The 16,748-nt window shown below is 39.4% G+C and overlaps 1 protein-coding gene across 1 annotated transcript; it reads right to left on the bottom strand.

The window, feature by feature from the left end:
* Positions 1 to 7,767: 7,767 nt before the first annotated feature.
* Positions 7,768 to 15,196, bottom strand: LOC119772568 (tumor necrosis factor receptor superfamily member 14-like). The gene is made up of 7 exons (XM_038269026.1): positions 15,054 to 15,196; positions 12,288 to 12,381; positions 12,044 to 12,169; positions 9,411 to 9,566; positions 9,171 to 9,258; positions 8,911 to 9,086; positions 7,768 to 7,887 (listed from the first exon to the last, which is right to left on the bottom strand). The coding sequence occupies exons 1-7, from the start codon at positions 15,096 to 15,098 to the stop codon at positions 7,835 to 7,837; spliced, it is 738 nt and encodes a 245-aa protein (XP_038124954.1). The 5' UTR covers positions 15,099 to 15,196; the 3' UTR covers positions 7,768 to 7,834.
* Positions 15,197 to 16,748: the final 1,552 nt, after the last annotated feature.

The raw sequence follows: 16,748 nt of genomic DNA, 5'->3' as shown, positions 1-16,748 counted from the left end.
TCTCATGATTCTGATTTGATCTAAACTATTGTGCTGAATCTCTGGTTGTATGTTTAGTGAAGTAGTCCTACAGAAAGAGAAGTTCCACAATATATTATATATATATTTAATTACATCCATCACATTTTTTTAAACAAGAACCTTCTGAAGCACTTGTTACTCCTGTTGCTGTTTTCATGCACTGATAATGATTAATTTTTAGCTGCTGATGCAACAATCTGCCGCCTGCCATGGATAAAAATATGCTTAATTACTTTTGGCAATATTATTTATTTAATTCTTCATCAATTTATTTAAGAGATGCAGACCAAGCCTCTATCAGAAATCTCTTCTTTACATATAAAGTAAAACTAAATAACAGAAGATAATCCAAGAGTTGTGTTTCCATATCTGAGCTAAGAAGATTGATAAACATCTTACAAGGAAAAGAAGAAAGACACCACTCTAGAAAGGACTGGTACAATTTGCAGACAGTTTACTTTAGGAATATTTTGGATGGTTTCTATCCTCATCTTGTCTGCAAAAGCACTAAGTGCTGTGATGAAACCAATACTGGTTCTAGATTATTAATTTGACTAACCACATAAAACCCTAAAGTAAAGCTGCAAAATGACTCTGTGACAAGTGCAGAAGTGAAGAACTGCACTATCATTATTGTCCACCAGAGGGCTCTCACTTCAAGAAGGAATCCTGCCAGAAAACCTGCTGCTTTCCATCTAAACATGGTTTGAACCTGCCTGCATTTCATAGCTATTGATTGATGGTCGCTTTCAATCATATATTTATTGGACTGATCAAGACCTCAGCTTAGATTACCTTGAACTAGCCTGACATGGTAGAGGATGATGTGGCTGAAGTTTTCATGTCATGCTGACCTCACACATGCCCACAGCTGACATCATGAGCAGAGGACCCAAACACAGACAGGAAACAGGAAGGATTATTATAACCAAGGATTTTAAACCTGATGAACACAAACCTACACAAAACATTTCTGCTGGATAACCTCTGCATGGCAGCTTCAGTATCAATCAGATATATTTAAGTTTCCGTATTTGATAAATATAAAAAATAGTGCATTTTAAATGCTCTTTTAGATTTATCAGACAAGGAGGTAAAAGAGTCTAACCAGTTAGAGTCTAACCAGTCCAGTGCCATTTCAGGCTGATGAGTTCACCTTTTGCCATGATCTTCCCTGATAGCTTACCTTAATTATTTATGTCATTCACCTGCCTAACTCTGCCCAGTCTCTAATTATCACTCATCCTATCCACCTGCGCCTGCTGCTTTATGTACAGGTAAGCCCAGCTATCAGGGCCAGATCATTCTTTGTATTGTGTCTGTATGGTAGTTTGCTTGTTTGAGTTTGGTTATTCCAGAGTTCATATTCCTGTCCCAAGAGGCCAGTTGGTTAAAAGGGTTTTGGTGTTTGTCTTGTCTCCTGATCGTGTCCTGGCTCCTAGTGGAGATCAGTTTAAAGTTCTGTAGTTGTCCTGGTACCAAGTTCTTCTCTGTCCCTCAACCACTGAGCCTGCCTGTCTCCATCTGTTTGTGTCTGTCTGAGCTCGCTGCAGGACTCATGGAGCTCTGAACCTGCCTTCATGCTCTGTGGATTCCTAGAACCCTGGATTTGTCTGTTCCTGTGTGGATCGGAACCCCTGACCGGGTTTCAGACTCCTGGATTCCAGAACTGTTCCTGTCTGATCTGTTTCCCAGACCTGGATCAGAATCCTGCCTGCTCACTGAGGTTTCTGCATCGGGGACACTTTGGACAGCTCTGCTCCGCAGCTCGTTTGGCAGTCTATCGGCTGGATCCTGCCTTCCTCTGAGAGGATGGACTGAACTGTTAAATCAGAGTGTCAGTGATTGGGCGGTGCCCCACCTCCCCCCTGCAGCCGCAGCGGTCCGCAGATCCACAGATCCGCACTTCTGTTTGTCTTGTGTTAATGAACGTTTTCAACTTTCAGTGTCTGTCTCACCATAAAACTGGGTCCATCTGTCCCCATTTTATGAAACCTTTGGGTTCACAGGTACACACTAAGACCTTCTCAATGCTCCTGCTTCATGGTCCATCATTATAGGTGTAGGCCATACTGCATCAAACTGGGCTGAGCAGGGCGACCTTCTCTGTGCATCACACTCATCATATGAGGAAAAGCACTTAATGGTGACAGCAGGTTGCTTCAAGTAACAGAAAACCTGTAGCTACAAAGGAGATGGAGGAGAAGCTGACCAGGCATTAGCATCTGCAGCCTTTAACAGGATTCGTGACACAGAGTTATCTAAATCAAAAGAAAGATGTTAACTCTGATAAGAGCAAAACAGGAATGAAATGAAATAATTGGAGCTTAGAGAGGCAATAGAGATAAAGAAAATTAAAGATGCGAGAAGAAGGTATTAAAATGAGACCCAGGGATGTTAATGAAGCCATATAAGTATCTGATAGATCTAGAAGAAATAGAATCACTAAGGTCATCATTTCAAATGAGGAAAACATCAGGAAATCATAAAAACAGCATAAATACAGCAGTGCATCAACATCAGAGCAACGTTTTGGAAAAAAGAATCAGATTATGTAAAATAAACGATGATATGTAATTTGTAGTTTAATTGTTTATTGAAGTTTGTATAGCTCTGGGGAAAAGTAATCAATCTCATCCAATTTTTTCCTTTTTTGATATTTTTTTCTCCTAAATGTTTTTTCAGATGATAAAACAAACATCAACAATAGATAACTAAAAAAAAACAGCAGTGTTGAGTTTGATCTATTAAGGACAATAGCGCCCCGAACCGAACAGAGCCTCAGGGAAAACTAAGTCTCCCTGAAACTAAAATCTGGTTGCTTTGTCCTCTGGTCCTTTAGGAGTTCCTGATAGTTGATGATGAGTCATCTTCTGCACGGCTGCCGAGGAGGTTGGACTCTCTCTGCTTTGAAGATGCTATAAAACATTTTATGTGTATTTTCTATGTTTAATCAAGTGACCTATTTGTATTTACATTCCTTTTGATGATCCAAAGCATTTATATGGGAAAAAAATGAAAAGAGGAAAGTGAATACTTTTCCACAGAGCTGGATTTGTAGGAAGTTTGTGACTTTACTCTGGTCAGAGAAAATATTCAGGACAAAGCAGGAGGAATGTAGGCAGTGAAGTGACAGAAAAATGTCTTAAAACAGTTAATTATTTCATTGACTGACTGGGTGCCACGTCTCCTTGGCCAATCTGGCTAACATGTCCCATGTTTTTTTTGACAGTTTTCCACGTTTGTTTTAATCCTGCTTTTGTGTTTAGAACCTTTTGCTTAGCGTCTCCCTGAGGTTTTAACTGGATTATCAAATCTGATCATTTATTATCGTTGGCTTTTCTGATACTGCAACGTGCACAACCCCAAATCCTGACACTAGTAAGGATTTTGGTTTGTTTTTATGACGTTCGGCAGAAATAAAATATAAAACAACCTTCAGTATGTAAAGCATTCAACTTTTATTAAGTAAAAGATCCATATGAGCTTCACAGCCAGGCTGCTTTTCCCATCTTCATGTCTCTGTGTGCAGAGGGTAAACTGACCATCTTATTCTCCCTCTCTAAACCACTTTTTATTGCTGTGTAGGTGCCATAAACACAGGTATTATTCTTTAATAGTCCTTTATTCTTTAACATACAATACTGCACTTTGACCTTTCTGAAGTGGAACATCAAAGTTTTTTTTCCCTTTCGTCTGTATTTCTGCTTGTCATGTTAAGGACTGTTAAGGACATCTATGAGTATATAACCAGCCTTCAGACCAGACATCAGTGTCAGATTATTTCTAGCCATTGGTGAGCCATTCTCCCTGAATCCTTTCTGATCTAAAGGTCTACCTGTTGCTAGACCTGGACCTGTGCACCGACTTTTCCTTGGATTTCCCCTTTCTAAGGAACTCAGAAAGTTGGACCCAGAATTCAAGGCGAGACAGGCAGTCAGAAAGTTCAAAATGTGTATTAACACAAAAAACAAACAGGAACGTGGGGCTGCTCATCAGCTGCGGGGCGAATCTCTGCAGGGATTGGAAATACAGGTCAGTGGTTGTATGTCAGGCTAATCACGACTAGGAGCAAAGTCACTGACCTGATTCAAAGTTCAGTCCGATCCCGGGGGAAAGAGTAGAATCCAAACCACAGGTTACTACCAAGCTTGCGGCGGGCGCCACCCCCCCAGTGTTCCTAGAGAGAGAGCAGAGCAGGCGCCAGCTGACGCCGAGCAGCAAACGTGTCCTTGAGGGGGAAACCCAAGTCGGAGTCAGAGAACAGGTCCAAGTTCAAAAGCCAGCAGAATCCATCAATCAGTCCAGATCAGATCATTCTAACAGAGCAGGCAGGGACAAAGCAAAACTGCAGAAACTGCAGAAACTGGTCATAATCAGGAAAACAGAACAAAACTCTGAACACTAGAGTTAATCTCACCAAACTGCTCAAATAACCTGGTGCTGATGGAAGGCAAGCAAACAGCATTAATAGCAGAGGAACCAGGTGGAGCCCTGGACCTGCTCATAGACCTCACACTCTGCTTTGCCCTTTTGCTATTTCCTGCTTGATTTAGCTCTCACGGTTCTGACCCATTGCACCCCCCTGGAAAAAAACATTTAATGAAGACAGAAGGATTCGTTAGAGACGTCCCAGAGAAACTTCTGAGCACAACGAGGCTCCATGACTTCACATGCCATCTGGTGACACCATTGATTCTCTGTCTGACTTCATTCCACCCGTCATTTCCTGGTCATAATAATTCCCTCTCTCATTAAAGAGGTTGAGAGTTCAGTGTAACGATCTTGGTTCTGTTTTTTTTCTCTAAGTTTTCAGTTTCAAGTTCATCCAGGTTTTTCCTTGTTTTCTAGCTTTATTAGTGTGCCTGGATTCATTTAAGTTTCCTTTGCTTGTCCTCTGTTGCCCCCTCGTGTTCTTTTCCCTTGGCTTCCTCATCAGCTCTAGTCACACCTGCTCCTTATCAGCTCGTTAGTCCCGCCTTTGTTCAGTCAGCCATAAATACACTCCCTCTGCAGTCCCTCAGTGCTGGTTCCTCGTCTTACTTCATCCTACCCTGGCTCATCATTATTGTTTTCCCCTGATGTCTCCATGGTTCTGGTTTGTGTTTAATTCTTATGTTGTTTTTTTTTGGATTCCTGTTTTGATTAACATTTTTAAGTTGGATTTTTTTTGGATTACTGTTTGGCTGCCTGTCATCCTTAATTAAACCTTCAAAGATCTCACCCCTGCCTCTCAGCTTCTGCTTTTTGGTCCTCACAAAAACCTTTAAAACCAAACCTTGACATCAAGCTCCAGTCTTTCAAATCTTGCTGTAATTTTTTATAAAATAAACTGTTAAACTGTTACTCTGTATTCTGGCTGAATTCCTGGTCCTCAGATTTGGATCATTATAACGGAGCTCTCCAAGGCCAGTCAGCTACATTTAACTGTTTAATACAAAGCTGCTGGCTGAACTCTAGAGCAGTGACAATTTCAGTTCACTTACCAGCACATCATCATACACACTGGGGCTATGCTGACTTTCTAAATTTAGACTGTTCTGAGTTTTAATGAGAAACAAACAACAAAGATTTTGTATTTACTTTGAAGCCAGATTGACTCCCAGGCTTTGAATTAAGCCTGATGGCGCACACTAACGGTGAGACAACTGTGCTGCTGCAGTGACTGATTGTGCCCCTCTGAATTTTGAAACTTAGTGCACACTGTGTGCTCTCTGCATGATCACTATCAGTGTAGTCCTGCATGACTCCCCTAAGTTTGAGTATTACTCATCCTTAAGGATGAGGATCTTCTGAACACTAAATGCATTTAGTCAGACGGAAATATCTTCTGCTGAATCTGTTTATTTCTGTAGAAAGTTTCGTGTCATAGTCTAACTTTAAGAGTTGCTTTCCTACAGCGAGGGAGACAGTTGGAGGAATGAGAAGAAAATTTAGAAATCTGAATTAAAACATGAGCAAAAAAAGAGCCTGTAGTAAGAGTCGCAAATTGATAAACAAACCAAACTGCTTTGGATCAAATTCAGAGGTTAGAAAAATATTGTGCCGTAAATATAAGAATGTAAAGTGAAGATATTTATCTTCCACACCTTCCAATCAAGAGTATAGAACAGAAGGAAGTAGACCAACAGATCAACCAAAGCCAAACATCAAGATTTCTCCAAAGAACTGTTTACAAACCACCTGATTTAGGAAAACCCTTTAATATTTTCTCCAAATAATGTTTGAATTTCGTTTGAAACTATTCCAGATGCTCCAGATTCTTCAAGATAAACCTTGGCTCCTAAATAGTTATTTGATTAAATAAGACAGAAATACAACAGAATGTAATTGCATAACACCAGGATTGGTCTTCAACCTTCAGCTGGGATCTAAATTAAGTCACAACATCTACAGGCTTCACCAACCAGAGAAATGGTTCTATGAATAGTTCAGGTTATTAACTCCCTCACCACAGAACAATAAACGGTTTAACAAACTGTTTCAGATGATTCATGTCAGTTCATTAAGAAGCAGATCTATGGAATAAAGCTGAACCTCCTCCATAACCTTACAGCTACTGAAGTCTTGCTTCCACAGAGTCAGATGAACCTTTAGTGATGTTGATCAGTAGTTTCTGGGTTTAATTTGGACAAATTATGCTTTCACAGTTCTCTCAGACGAGTCCCCAGTCCTTCTACCTCACCATAATGGTCTCTTCAGACTTTTTGTTGCTACAAAAAAGATTTACAAAACATGAATGATTCAGAAAAGCATTACAGAGAACAACCGGAATCTGCTACCAGCTGTTGAGGAACCATCTAGTTGAAGCTCAGTTCCTGCCTGTCTTTCTGTATCCTTTGGGATTTTCCTGTTAGATCTACAACAGACGCGAGGTGAACGTCTGTCTTTATGACACGTTAGAAACAAAAAAAAAAAAGAAAATAATGACATACGCTCAGTAACAGGTTGGGAACTTGTCTCCCTTTTTTTAAAGTATATATAAAAACAATAAACAATTAAAATGTTCAGGTGCTTGTATGAAAGAAAATCCATTATCCAGTTTTTGTGAAGCAGAACATGTAGATATGATGAAAGCAGTGAGGCTTCAGATCCTGATTTTAGAGCCTTTTATTAAAATTACAGAAGAGATTCTGATCATTCTGGTCAGTCTGAAAATATTACATATAAAGTTATCGATTTACTGAAAGTTTCCTCCATTAATCATTCTGGTTTCACAGCTGATAAATTTAACAGTTTATATTTACTGCTCTGTTCAAAAATGTACTTTAGATAAGAACTGAGTTAAATCTAAAATCAAACAATTAATAATTATTAAATATGTTTAAACACATTTCTAACAAGGTTAAGTTGTGTGCAGAGGATCAGTGACTCTGGAGGAGCAGAAAGTTTCAGTCGTTGTTTCTGATCACTGTAGAATCAAACGTCTCAGAATCCAGCTTGGTTTGATCCAGAACCTGAAACTCATTTAATCTACAGTAACCAGGTGTTCAGCCGATGGTTTGGTCCTAGTCTTCAGTTCACTGAAGAGAAAAGGAGAAAAATTAATGAATCAATTAGATGGAGACACCCAGCAGCTCACAGTCCTTTAATTATTACATCAGTTTGTTTTATTCCTCAGAGAAAATGTCAGCCTTCCAGATCACTGACAGGAAAAACAATCTATCCCATAATAATCAAGTAAAGAACAGTTTTCTATCTTACCTGGTTGGGAGTTCAGAACAACTTGTTCTACTTCTTTTGTTTGATCCTGTTATGTAGAAGAAAAGTCAGTGATTTCTTCAATAAAGTGAATATTTCTATCAACATCTGTTCAGTTAATAAACCTACATACCCTTTGGGATTTTTGTTTTTTTCTGCAAATATCTGTGAAAAGGTCAAATGCTACAGTTATTAAAACAATGATTAACTTTTAATTATCTGCAAAGAATATTAAATTAAATTCAGTTTATTTCTATAGCGCCAATTCAGAACACACGTCATCTCAAGGCACTTTACAGTTCAACCAGATCATCCAGTCACATTGATTCAAAGTTTTCTATCTAAGGAAAACCAGCTGATTGCATCGACTCATTGACTCTTCAGCAATCCCTCACACTAAGCATGCTTGTAGCGACAGTGGAGAGGAAAAACTCCCTTTGAACAGGAAGAAACCTCCAGCAGAACCAGGCTCAGTGTGAGCAGCCATCTGCTAAGGCCGACTGGGGTTCAAGGAGACAGAAGCAGACATAGAAAAAGAAGCATAGATACAAAAGGCAACTGTCAACCAGCTCCACAGGCGGCCCCGTCCAGGAAACACACAGCCAGGCAGACGAGCTCCGAGCCAGCTCCCATGTCAGAGGATGAAAGAGAGCTCATCTACTTAGTCACAGTAAGAGAAAAAGGACTACACCTAAAAACAGACAGATCTCGAACATCTAGAAACAAAGGTGTTGATGGCAGCAGCACAGCTGATATTTCTCTCCAGGATGGAGTCACAGCCAAACAGGAACAGACCAGATGAAGCTACTATGAGAAAAAGCAGAGAGAGCAGAACGTTAGAGACTGAACTAACAGATTCTGCAGAGTGGGAGAATAGAGATAGAATGAAGCAGAATTAGGAAAAAGGGGTCCCTATGTCCTCCAGCAGTCTAAGCCTATAGCAGCATAACTATAGAGATAGCTCAGGATAACCTGAGCCACTCTAACTAGAAGCTTTATCAAAAAGGAAAGTTTTAAGCCTAGCCTTAAAAGTAGACAGGGTGTCTGCCTCACGGACTAAAACTGGTAGTTGGTTCCACAGGAGAGGAGCCTGATAACTAAAAGATCTGCCTCCCATTCTACTTTTAGAAATTCTAGGAACTACTAGTAAACAAGATAAGGTGTATTCTAGGATTTTTTTTGTCTTACCTAATAGTCTCTTCCTTTGATATTTCCAGAGAAAAACAACAGCAATAGTCGCTGCCAGAACTAAAAAACCCATCACCCCACCGATCACTATTCCTGTGATGTTTTTCTTTTCTCCACATTCAGCATCAGTTGAAGTATTTCCTGCTTTTATCAGCTGAAGGTTTTGTTCTTCACATCTGCAGTAACAGAAACATGCATCCAGGTTAATGCTCTGCTGAACATCCTGCTGTGTTTCAGGTGTTTCTAAAAGACTAGCTTACTGTGTGTGTTGCTGACAGGACGACATTGATCCATCAGAAAACGTTCCAGCGACGCAGTCAGAGCAGTCTGTGTCTGTGGAGGCTGTTCCTGAACAAACACAAACCAGTTTGCAGGAAGTTGGTCAGAAAACTCTGATCAGATGTTCAGCTATAATAAACATGTAACTCAGTTTATCTTTCTTTATCGTCTGACTATAAATATAAAGTCAGCAGTCATGTTAAAAGCAGAGGATGTCCAACCTGTCCTCCTGATGAACTGTCCTGGTTCACAGCTCCTGTGTCTCTGTGCTGCTCCACAGCCTCCTGGTTTAAGGTCAGTACAGAAGAATCCCTCCATTGGTTCACAGACTGTGTCTGCAGATCGTCCACATTCTTCTTTTACCTTCAGACCAGCTCCTGAAAACACAAACAGGTTATACGTTTAGGGATAAAACTTGCATCCAAATGTGCCTGTTTTCCATTAATAGTTGCAGCCATAGGCGTCATTAAAAGCAGACCTCTGGAAATACAGTAATACAGCCATCATTTCGGGATGGTGTTCCAACAGGATTGTCTGAACCAAAATAGCAGAAGATGCCTCAGAATATTGTCTCAGAGCTCAGGGGAAAATTATATTTTATTTAAAGCGCATTTTAAAAACAGCCAAGGTCACATAAACAAAAAAAAACATAGTTAACAATACCCAATATTAAAGTCAGCACAGGGAAAAATATAATCTTCATGTAAAATGAATTAAAAATAATATTTTCTCATTAGTATATTACTGTATTTATGTCTAATATGTCAACATATTCTCATTATCAGTTCGTATGAAATCGTACGAAAAGTTATGCACATTATTTCGTACGTTTTGGACGTTTTTCCTCAAAAAACCACATCAGTGCGCAGCCAGACAGACGAAAATAGCAGATCCGCGGACGGACGTAAAACTGGGAAAAACAGTGCAATAATTACTTCTTGATGTCTCTCACTAGGTTGCTTGCTGTTTTGTATGTTAGGGTCAGGGTTAGGATTAATTGTATGTTAAATTCTATGTTATTGAATGGTGCGAAAGATGCGCATGCGCAAGGATATCTTGTCTCGAGGCAAGACCTAAAAATACGACGAAAAAAACTTACGAAATTACTGTGCACAACTTTTCGTACGATTTCATACGAACGGATAATGAGAATACACTGAATATGTCAGACTAATGGTAGCCAAAGCCAGCTATATTAGCTGCAAGAGTTCACCTGTCTATCAAGGCCTGTGTTTGGTGTGGTTTGGTTTATGGTTTGTAAATATTAGAAGCATATTTATGTTTGAAGTTCTACGTTATATTCATGTTGCCTCCCAATCACTTAGACATCTGAAAAAAATCATGGTAAAAAAAGTTAGGGGAACTTAGGCACCCTGACTGTAAGAAGGAGCGCTACCGCAGGTCATTCATTCCTGCTGCCACCAGACTCTATAATGCTGCACTATAACCACAATAACTCCTGTAAAAACCACTGTGCAGCTATATTATAGTTTTTTATTTATTGACTGTGCAATATTCTGTGCAATATGCTGACTGTGCAATATATGTGAATATAATAGTCATACCACTACCTCACTGTGGCTCCTCACCTACTACACTTTAACGTAAAAGTAAATCCACCTCTATATAATCCATCCTGATTGTACATATGTCAACTCAAATCTCTGTGCTACTCCCTTGTATTTTTTTATTTCTTATTTTTATTTTGTTTTTCATTGTGTGCGATACATGTACACTTGCGCCTTAATCCTTATTTCTTTTGATATACTGTATATACCTGGATAAACTGTATATATATTGTTTATTCTTAATGCACCTTTTTCCTCCTTGTTTGCACCTTCTTCCTTATTAACTATGCCAATATGTGACCAGTGAATTTCTCCGCTGTGAAATCAATAAAACTCATTTAATCTAACCTAATTTACTGAGGCAGCCTGTCAGGCCGCAATGTCAAGAATCCACTCATATTCAATTTGCATTAGACATAGCCTGCTACAGTTTAAGGTGCTGCACTGATTGTACTAATAAGTCCCCTAATACGTTATCTAGAATGTATCCTAACGTAGACGCATCTTGTGTCTCACATTTTGGGAGTCAATCTTTAGGGTGATAACATTTATATGTTAGAGGAATATTGAAACAAAGTGCTCTTACTGCCTTATTCGGGGTTGTACCTCCAACTACACCAATAACAACACAGCAGGCCAATGCCACAGCATTTGTTACAATATTTGAAAAACGTCTCATATTATTCAATTGGAAGAGAGCGGCTCCTCCGTCTCATAAGGAATGGATGGAGGATGTAATGTTCCATCTAGAGCCATCCCCTTCTCCATCCCACCCTCTCATCTTACTAATATGTGATGTCAGCACCTGTTGAGATTTTGTTTTTTTCTCTGTTTAATTGTTGTTCTTACATGTTTAAAACTAATAAAAAGATTTGAATGATAATAATATTAATGCTGTCTCTCCACAATTTAACTTCAACTTTTCCCTGCACCTCCTCAGAGAAACCCCCTTCTTCAGCCCAAAGCCAATCAGTGAACCGAAGTCTGTTAATGTCACATTTCAGTCCCGCTATGCTCCCCTTATACCACCTGATGGGGAGGCACAGAAAAGACAGAAACCTCCCAAAGCTGACTGAGTGGGGTGGGGTGGGCACAATATGCTAATAGTCTGATAGAACATTCCCTCCTGATGGATGGAAAGGATTTATATCATTTAGATATAAGAAGCATAGAGGAAATCAGTGTGACTGTAGTTGATCATATTAATAAAGTGAGTCTGGGTGGTCCAGAATACAGCAGCCTTTAGACCTTAAAAAGACTAGAAGCCTTTAGCCTCATGGTTGCACCTTTATCACAGGTGGAGCATGGAGAGCATCTCTTCAGTCCATTTGGGACGTCTATATGAGTTCCAGCTGAGCAAGGCTGACAAGATGTAGTTCTGAGCTCTGTGCAGTCTGTTTTAACACGATTCACTGAAAAAAAACAAAAACATTGAATTATTATGTGGTTTGCATGTTGAGCATCTTTCAGGTATAAACAGGCTTTTCATTCAACAGAACAAACTATGAACAGCAAAGATGTGGAACGTACCAGGAGGACACATTGGACAGCAGATGTCCCCCACGCTGTACTCTGCTTGATGACATGTGGTGGTTTGAACTCTGGAGGCTCTCATTAGGATGAGCTGTGAAAAAGGAAAACCTTAGTCAGTCACATGTGGCGAGCCTGTTGATGTGGTGAGTGAGATGCACATGTTTGACTGTTTATGGACTGCGGTCCATAAGTGGACCGGTGTCGATGGAAAAATGCCAGGGCCGAAAATCATACCCAGTCTGAAAACCAGTTGATTGCATTGACTCATTGACTCAAATACAATCCCTCACACTAAGCATGCTTGTAGCGACAGTGGAGAGAAAAAACTCCCTTTAAACAGGAAGAAACCTCCAGCAGAACCAGGCTCAGTGTGAGCGGCCATCTGCCGAGGCCGACTGGGCCTCGGCAGAATAGGAGAACAGAGATAGAATGAAGCAGAATGATGAAATGGGGTCCCTAAGTCCTCCAGAAGTCTAAGCCTATAGCAGCATAACTATAGAGATAGCTCAGGATAACCTGAGCCACCCTAACTATAAGCTTTATCAAAAAGGAAAGTTTTAAGCCTAGCCTTAAAAGTAGACAGGGTGTCTGCCTCACAGACTAAAACTGGTAGTTGGTTCCACAGGAGAGGAGCCTGATGACTAAAAGATCTGCCTCCCATTCTACTTTTAGAAATTCTAGGAACCACTAGTAAACCTGCAGATTGAGAGCGAAGTGCTCTGTTAGGAACATAAGGAACAATCAGATCTCTGATATCAGATGGAGCTTGGCCATTTAAGGCTTTATATGTGAGAAGGAGGATTTTAAATTCTATTCTGGATTTAACAGGAAGCCAATGAAGAGAAGCCAGGATAGGCGAGATAAGATCTCTCTTTTTCATTTTCATCAGAACTCTGGCTGCAGCATTTTGGATCAGCTGAAGGCTTTTAACTACAGTTTGTGGACTTCCTGAATAGTAAAGAATTACAATAGTCCAGCCTTGAAGTAACAAATGCATGGACTAGTTTCTAGTCTGTTGCAGGGTCAGACAGGGACACAAAACCTCACACACACACACTCACGGATAAGGATATTTTAGAGAAGCCAGAGAACCCAACAGTCATGTTTTCGGACTGTGGGAGAGAACCCACACATGCACGGGGAGAACATGCCAAGTCTATGCAGAAAAACCCTGGGCCGAGAATGAAACCCAGAACCTGCATGGTAGCAGTGCCAACAACTGCACCACCGTGCAGCCCTCTAATACAGGAGTCTTCAAAGTTTTTCCAGGCCAAGGACCCCCAGACTGATGGGGAGATGGAGCGGGGACCCCCTAATTATATATATGGTATGTAATTGTGTTCTATCAAACTGGTCCTATAGTCACTCTATTACAGATGGATTAATATAATGAAAGTAATCCCACCCTGGGATTATTAAAGTATTTCTGCTTCCTGGTTGATGGGACAGGTGTTGTGAATGAAACGGTGTCCAGCTTGAAAGAGCTCCTGTGTGTCGCTGAATGTGTGCATTGATGACTGAAAGACATCTTCTGCCTCCATTTATCTGTTTACTGCAGTCTGTTGAATTCATGTTAATGTGGATTTAAAGACATTTCAGTTAGTGGAAAGAATTGCAGGGGCGGATATAAAAAAAAAATCAACCAAAACTTTCTTGACCAACATGCAGAACCTCCATGGACTCCCTAGGGGTCGCAGTTGAAGTCTAATAAGTCTAATTTTCTCTAAAATCTTAGAAAACTACAGAAACTGTCTTTTAATGAGACTCTGACGTGTTTTACGCCACATGGTTTCATGTCAAGTTGATGGAAAATGTTCAGTTTAGATGACATCAGCAAGCATCAATAAAACGAAATTAGCGAATCAGATCATGTCTGAGTGTCATTTTGATTTTTGCTTCATTATAAAACGTTGGTCTTCAAACAGCCACTCCCCTGCTTCAGGTTTCTAAATGTCTTTACATGCAGTGATCTCAAACCTCAGCGCTGCTTTCCTGTGACCGTTGCCCAACCTGTCTGATTCAAGTGGCTAAATCACCTCATTAGCATTTAAGGAACAGAGTTTGGAACCACTGAGTGATGTAGAAACTTTTATGATTTACAGTGAAACACTTGCAGTTAGCTTTATGTTGGACTCAGCCTTCAGTTTATCTGGAGCAGAATGTGATGTCACTGACTGTAAGCTGGGAAAACTCTCAGGTCTCCATTAATCCCATTTATTAGAACAGATTCACCTGTTTAGTTTGATGTTGTAGCAAAGCACCTGATGGAGGCGTATCTCTGGGTAACAGAGAGATCATGAACCAACAGACCGTGTTTCTCCTTCAGAGAGAGACACACTTTGACCTTTGCTCTCTTTATCACCGAGGGAGATTTCCCCTGCTTTATCGGCATTCCTCTGAACAGTGGAGGAGAACTAAAGGGTAACTGAATAAAGCACTTGGAACATAAAACCTACTAAACACAAGCTCTACACTTTAAAAACTACTTTTTGAGTAAAATGAAACCAAAAACAAAGAATGCAGTAAATTACAGCAACATAAGTAAATATAATTCATTACTCCATTACATTTTGCACACAGAGAAAAAAAAAAGTTTCCCAAATAAGGAGCAGGACATTTCAGCCTAAACAAGAAGCTTTAAATAATAAGCTTTCAGTCTGTTTCACAGACAACCAGAGTTTAGTTCATTTATTGACCAGTTGATCATTTCATAGGAATCACAGCCGTACGGCACATCCACCAATCAGCTATAAATATATTTACCAGCAACATAGATGTTGTTATCCAAGCTGTTCTTCTCCACATCATTCTCAACGACAGGAGACCTTTTCTCCCAACGGATCTGGACAAATTGTTTTATACAGATGGAGGACGGACGGAGCTGGGACACCTAAAGCAGGAAGTCAACATCTGAAAAAAAAGAAAACAAACCTACAGTTTATGACCAGCCTGAAGGAAAACAGGCTGCATGATTACAGGAAAACATGTTACTATTAATGAATGATGGAGGGATGATGGGAACTCTGATAAATAAAGATTTTTAATGTCTTTCTGCTTCAGTTACTCAGATATATAAAAGTAGCATCTGACTAAATCTGCTGTTCCAGAAATTAAACATTTAACTAAACTTTCTCAAACACTTTATAATAATATCCCGATGCTTTTCTGGTGCATTAAACAACAAATCATCAAATACTTTAATAAAGAACCTGGAGATTATTACCTCTGATTTAATTAAAATCATTTTATGACAGACAGGCAGCTTTTTGCTATATACTGTAGGTATTGTGTATAAATGAATATTGCATAGCTATAAATTCAGGATACATTCTGCAGGCCAAGAATGAAGCAGAATTATTATCCTAAAGGGGAATGGATGCTGGATCAAGTTTTCCCTCCAGTTGGATATCAGGCGTCGCTTCATGGAGAAAGAAAGATTTTAATAAAAAGGATCCAGAGTGTGAAAAGGAAACCTCTGCTGTTTGATAAATCATCTTTAAATGAGAGCGATCTGTGCAGCACTGACTGAGAACATCCGTACGACGAACAGAGGCTCGTTACTTTGAGCTCAGTTCCTCTAATAAACAACAATCATTAATATAAAACAAGATTAAATAGACATTTAAAGTATCAAACACCATAAACCATAACTCATACAGAGCAACTTATAATGAAGTTTTCTGAATAAATGTATAAGTAAGCAGATAACTTCTCTAATTTACCTGATAGAATAAAGATTTATTGATTTATTTTTCATGAAGACTAATCATCTGATCCAAAACATGTCAGCAACCGCAGTCTGAGTCAGGTAAAATACTTCCTCCACAGTTACTGACAGTCAGAGAGAGAAAATGAAACCATTGCAAACAAAGTCTTTGAAACTTGACACCGCTTTCTATTTAACAATAACAATAAATGTTACAAAACCAGGCTGCAAACCAAATGAAACCTTTATGGTCTGTCCTTCCTTGGTTAAAAGCACAGATTTTTAAGGGCAGCTGACAATTTACTTCTTTACATATTTGCTTGAAATTTAACAGGCATAAGAAAGAATGAAAGTAAAGTGTGACTCAAATCCAGGAAGCAATAAAGAGACTGTAGCTGTTCCCGACATTAGGACGGACTATCATGTTTTAACATTGCAAGATTAAAAACATAATTTAGACTTCCCTCCACTGCTGTCCTCAGGCTGAGGCTGCAGTGTTGAGCTAATCGTTACTTTAATAAAACGTTTTCTACTTATTGAAAAATCATTTTTCTCACTATGTTACAATTGAAATCTTATGTTATAAAAGCTTTATTATCCTAAAAAATTGCACTTTATTCTTGCAATAAAAAGAGAAGTCCCAGTATGGCCATAATGCATGTTAATATAAACTGAATCTAATTTATAAGCAAGTCCAGCAAACTTACCTTCACCAGACATAAACAATGATGTTTCCTCTGCTGCCTTCCATA

The sequence above is a fragment of the Cyprinodon tularosa genome, unplaced genomic scaffold (genome assembly GCF_016077235.1).
Source record: "Cyprinodon tularosa strain WSP-4 unplaced genomic scaffold, ASM1607723v1 ctg716, whole genome shotgun sequence".
Lineage (NCBI taxonomy): Eukaryota > Metazoa > Chordata > Actinopteri > Cyprinodontiformes > Cyprinodontidae > Cyprinodon > Cyprinodon tularosa.
This window is presented reverse-complemented; position numbering and strand designations above follow the sequence as displayed.

Coding starts and splice junctions, on each gene's coding strand:
- LOC119772568 (XM_038269026.1), bottom strand. CDS start 15,098: ATGATGTGGAGAAGAACAGCTTGGATAACAACATCTATGTTGCTG. Junction 9,567..12,043: donor ATGCTCCACCTGTGATAAAG/GTGCAACCATGA, acceptor TTGTGTTTTCAG/GAGCTGGTCTGAAGGTAAAA. Junction 7,888..8,910: donor TCAAAGGAAGAGACTATTAG/GTAAGACAAAAA, acceptor ACCTTTTCACAG/ATATTTGCAGAAAAAAACAA.